This window comes from Plasmodium reichenowi, chromosome 9 (assembly GCF_001601855.1).
Source record: "Plasmodium reichenowi strain SY57 chromosome 9, whole genome shotgun sequence".
Classification (NCBI taxonomy): Eukaryota; Apicomplexa; class Aconoidasida; order Haemosporida; family Plasmodiidae; genus Plasmodium; species Plasmodium reichenowi.
Genome location: NC_033654.1, coordinates 485,228 through 490,872, shown reverse-complemented (window position 1 = coordinate 490,872; position 5,645 = coordinate 485,228). Strand labels below are relative to the sequence as shown.

The following is a 5,645-nucleotide window of genomic DNA, read 5'->3' as shown; positions in this document are numbered from 1 at the left end:
AAAAAAAAAAAAAAAAAAAAAAAAAAGGAAGCAAATTTAATAAATTGATAAAAATATATATATAATATTTGTGTATTTATGTAAACAAAAAAGTTTACATATATTAATATATATATATATATATATATATATATATATATATTTCTTTTTTTTTTTAATTTTTCTTGTCCTTTTTTGCCTTATCCTTTTCTTTATCATTTTCTTTTTCCTTTTCCTTCTCCTTTTCCTTATCTTTTATTTTGTCCTTTTCTATATCATTTTCTAAAGATTTTTTTTTTTCCGAATTCAATTTATTCTCAATTTTATTATTGATTAAATTGTGAAGAGCAATAACAGATCTTGTTATACTACCTATATATATATTTAACATTAAGTCATTATTCTTAACCATAAATGCCTGTACTAAATCGACGTTTTCAATATCCGGTAAAAGACTAAACACATTTTGTAAATTGTATAATATTTTTATATTCATTTCAATATTTCCATTTAATATATCATTCAAATAAGCTGATATTTCGTATAATTTTGCTATCAGACTTTTTAAGGACGATAACTTATCACCTACTTTTGTGGCTAAGGTTGAAGTGGAAACGCTCTTTAATTCTTTTAGTAAAAATTCAACACCTACTTCTTCAGCCTCAAAAGCTCCTAAAACAAAAAATATATAAAATAAACATAAAATGAAATGAAATAAAATGAAATGAAATAAAATGAAATAAAATGAAATGAAATAAAATGAAATGAAATAAAATGAAATAAAATGAAATGAAATAAAATGAAATAAAATGAAATGAAATAAAATGAAATAAAATAAAATAAAATATAATGTAATAATATCACATCATATCAATATTCCTTTTTGGCTAGCTAAACATATGAATAGTCATAATTTTTACAAAAAATTAAAAAAAAAATTATGAACATGTCATAAATTTATTTTTTATTTGGCTAGCTAAACTATTCATTTATTATGAGACTAAAAAAAAGAAAAACTTCATATATCTTTATTCATATATATATTTCAACTCATATGTATTCCTAATTCTTTTATATATATATATATATATATATTTTTATGTCTTTACCTATTTTAACTGGTATATGTATGAATGTTTTTCTGAATTTATTTTCATGTATAGCTTTTTCAATAGCTACGTATGCATTAACAGGAAATATGCTTTGATCTGTATGAACATTGACAAGTAGGAATATAGGTGCGTGATGATATTTATAAAAGATTTCATTAATAAAAATATCATTTGGTTTAATATTGGATCCTGTAGTATACCATCCAACAATTTTTTCTCTTGTATTAATTTTTCTTATCATATTAAAAAGATTTTCATTATAATTATCATCAATATAAAAAATGTTGATATCTTTTATATCTTCTTCAAAAGGAAGTGCATAGCTGTTGGTAATATGTACTACACCATCAATTTTTTCTCCAAGAATTGTTCCCAACACTCTCTTTTTTGTATTACTTGCAATACGATTATAGTGATCAACAACTGATAGTAAAACTATTGGATGTACAACAACATGTTTGTTTAAATATATTCTTTCAAGTACATTTCTGTTTTTTTCAAAAATATCATTATCCATTTTTTATAATTATTATTAATTTTTTTTTTTTTTACTGATTAATAAGTACATACATATATATATATATATATATATATATAATATATTTTATATATATTTATTTGATAAAACTTATTGGTTATTTATATAATTAAATATATATATATATATGTATATATTCATGGGGCATTAAAATAAAAGAAAAATAAACAAAAAATGGATATAATATAAAACATAAGAATTGATAAATATGAAAATATATACATATATATATATATATATATATATATATATATATTCACTATATTTAGTAATTAATCAAAAAAAATATTAAATAAAAAAAAGGAAAATTAATTAAAAAAATAAAATATACATATATGTATATATTTTTTACATTAACACAAATGAATATTCAAATATTCAAAAAATGAATATATGTATTTTCATATATACATATACATTTTTGAACTTTTGAAAAATATAAAATAAAATCCAATATATTATATATATATATATATATAAATATATTATATATAATATATAATATATTATATATAATATATTTTATATAAGTGTTATTAAAACTTATAATAATTTTTGTTTACATAAAAATATATGCCTTAAATTCTCTATTTCAAAATCAATACTAAAAATAAAAAATATATTTTTTTCACAAAAAAAGTATTAGCATAAATAATATATAATTTCTTTTTTTTCTTTTTTTTTTTTTTTTTGAATATGTATGTATTATATATATATATATATATATATATATATATATATCTAAATGGATGATTATTACCTAATAATATAATATATAATACACATAAAATATATATATAATAATATATATATATAATAATATATATATGTATTATATATATATATGTTAAAATATTTACTAATTTATAAATATATATTTTTATTAAAATATGGTGTGCTATATTTTTAAAAATTAAATATGTAAAGTAATGTATCTTGTTATCAGAAAAAAAAATAATTAACTTGAATAAGAGCTGTAAAATAAATAGTCACCATATTTAAAAATAATTATTAATTCGTATATGTATTCATAATTACAAATGTATATAATAATATATATATATATATATATATATAATATATGCAAGAATAATTAATTTTAATTATATGGTATTATATTATTAAATATATACTTTTACGTATAAAATATAAATTAAACCAGATAAATAAACCATACAAGGATTTAATTATATATATTATTTATATGCATAATAATAATATATCAAATATAATTATTTTTAATATAGAAATATTTTTTTCTTTTTTTAGGTAACAATTATATTAATGAAATAAAATAGTAACTAAATTATTATATTTATATTATAATATATTATTAATTTATTAATCTTTTATTATTTATTATTTATTATTTTTTTTTGTATATATTTTTTTGCTCTTATGAGAAGATTTTATATATTATCCTTTTAAGTTAAATTTATGTTATAAAAAAAAATATATACATATAATGGTTTATTGTTCTATATAAAATTAGAAGAAATTGTGGGAAATCACAATCAGAAGAAAAGATTTATATATATATATATATAAATTTTTAATAATATAAAATTTTTATATTTTTGGATTTTTTAAATTATTTCTCATTTTGAATATAATTCATATAAAAAGAAAAAAAAAAAAAGAAAATATTTCTATAAATATTTTTATCTAACAAAAGATATGTTTTATAACATTTTTCTATTGTTTTTTGTTATTTTATAATTAAAAATAAAAATATATATTAAAATAATATATTTGAATTGTTCTTTATATTTATTAATTTTTTTTTTTTGTAATTTATCAAATAGATCTTATACTTTTTTTTATTTTATAAATTTTTTTTTTTTTAAGTGTTTTTAATTTAATTTTATTTTTCTTTATATGGAAAATAATATTGTCTGTTCTGTGTATGAATTAAATTATTTTATTATATTTATAGCTTAAGTTTTTTTTTTTTTTTTTTGTTAGTAATTTATATATATATATATATATATATATATATATATATATATATATTAATATATATTAACAGAGAGAATATTTTAATAATAATATTGTTATTACTTATATAAATATTTGAATAAGATGAGAATACGAAAACATGATTTCGTTTTGATTGATGACGAGATGAAATGTCGATTGCACAAAATCGTTGACATGAAAATAAAAATAAAAAAGAATTACATAAATTTATTATTTCTTATAAATAAAAAATATGGATCTACATTTACATTTATAAATAATAAATGGGTAAGAAGTAAGAAGAATACTTCTAAATTAGATATAGATAATAATATAGATATTGAAGGTACTAATAAAGATATATATTATAATAATAATTCTCAAAAATTGACCGAAGAAAATATACATGAATTAAAAGAAAATAATTATGAAAATCCATATGAGGTAATACAAAAGCTAGTAGATAATTCTTCAACATTTAAAGAAAAAACGATTATATCTAAATTTAAATATATTGAAAAAAAATTAAAAAGACATTTTTGTCAATTTACGATATATGAATGTAATATATCGAATTTAGTACGTTTTTATTATAAATATTTTCCAGAAAAAATATCAAACGTCAGGATAGATTATCTAGCAAACATTCTGTTTCATTTGAATAAGGATTCTAATGAAAAGAACAATATGGAAAATAAGGAAAATATGGAAAATATGGAAAATGATTCTTTAGCTATGATACAGGAAGAGACAAATACAAGTAACAACAACAACAATAATAATAATAATAATAATAATAATAATAATAATAATGATACTAGTTCATGTAGTAACCTTTATAACCATAATGTCTTAATATACGATGATACCTTCGGATTAATGACAAGTGTTATTAATATTACGTATGACTATAATGTTAATATATTTTCTCTCGTATATAAAAATTCTTGTAGCTCCATCATACCGAGCTTCGGAATTAAAAAAAATACGAACATTTTAAAAATTAGGATATTAAATTCTAGCTCAAAGGGAAGTATTAATATGGCAACGAGAGAAACGACTGCTACGGATATGGTTGAAGTTACTACGAAGAATAATAATGATGAAAAAAAAAAAAATAATGATGAAAAAAAAAATAATAATAATCATAATATTGCACATGTTGATAATAGTTATAATATAATATATCAAATGAATAATAATTTTTTGAATAAAGAAAATAATTTTGTAAAGCAAGATATTATGTCAACAAATAATCATGAAATTATAGTACCTAAGATATTGTCTAATATATATGAGGAAAAAATAAATTGTGAAAAAACTCATTCTTCTAATGTTAATTCTGATAATTTAGATGAACAAAATAATAAGGAACATGAAGTAACAAGTCCTAATATCTCTGTACTTAGTTATCATGAAAAAAGAAAATTAAATCCTATAGGATATATAAATGATATATCCAATGAACGAAATAAAAAAATCAGAAATTATCAAGAGGATTATAATATGAATAATGAAAATATAATAAATTATGAAGAAATAAAAGAAAAAAGGATGATACAAGATTTATATCAAAGAAAAGCTGAATCATTTGTTATTATTATTTCAAGTGAATTTATTTATAATACAAATACAAATTTATATTTATTAATAAATACTTTAATTAATGTTTCGTTGAAATATCTAAAAAATGATAGTAAAGTCATATTCTATACAGACGATTTTAATATATTAAATATGTTTTTAAAAATTTTAATTAATACAAACGCATTTATTCATATTAAATTAAATGAATATATCTTAAGAGAACAACAAATCATTAAAAGAAGGACACACCCAGTTATTAAAAATGCAAAACTATCAGATGGATTTTTATTAACAGCTTTGAAAGTTGAAAGTTGATAAACATATATACATATATATATATATATATATATATATATGTATATTTTTAAAAAATATTTTAAATTTTTTTTTTTTTTTTTTTATAAATTTATCAATTATTTATATATCTTATATACATTGAAATTTTTATTTTTGCTCCTTTTCAAATTTAC

At 16.8% G+C, this 5,645-nt stretch overlaps 2 protein-coding genes across 2 annotated transcripts; one reads left to right on the top strand and one right to left on the bottom strand.

Moving 5' to 3' along the window:
* Positions 1 to 154: 154 nt before the first annotated feature.
* On the bottom strand, positions 155 to 1,608 carry PRSY57_0910900 (26S proteasome regulatory subunit RPN8, putative; the record flags this gene model as incomplete). The annotated part of the gene is made up of 2 exons (XM_012907349.2): positions 155 to 651; positions 1,089 to 1,608. 2 exons carry the CDS (start codon positions 1,606 to 1,608, stop codon positions 155 to 157), a joined length of 1,017 nt encoding a protein of 338 aa, XP_012762803.1.
* A 2,103-nt stretch (positions 1,609 to 3,711) lies between these two features.
* On the top strand, positions 3,712 to 5,490 carry PRSY57_0910800 (tRNA (adenine(58)-N(1))-methyltransferase non- catalytic subunit TRM6, putative; the record flags this gene model as incomplete). The annotated part of the gene is made up of 1 exon (XM_012907348.2): positions 3,712 to 5,490. The coding sequence occupies one exon, from the start codon at positions 3,712 to 3,714 to the stop codon at positions 5,488 to 5,490; it is 1,779 nt and encodes a 592-aa protein (XP_012762802.2).
* Between the last annotated feature and the right edge of the window lie 155 nt (positions 5,491 to 5,645).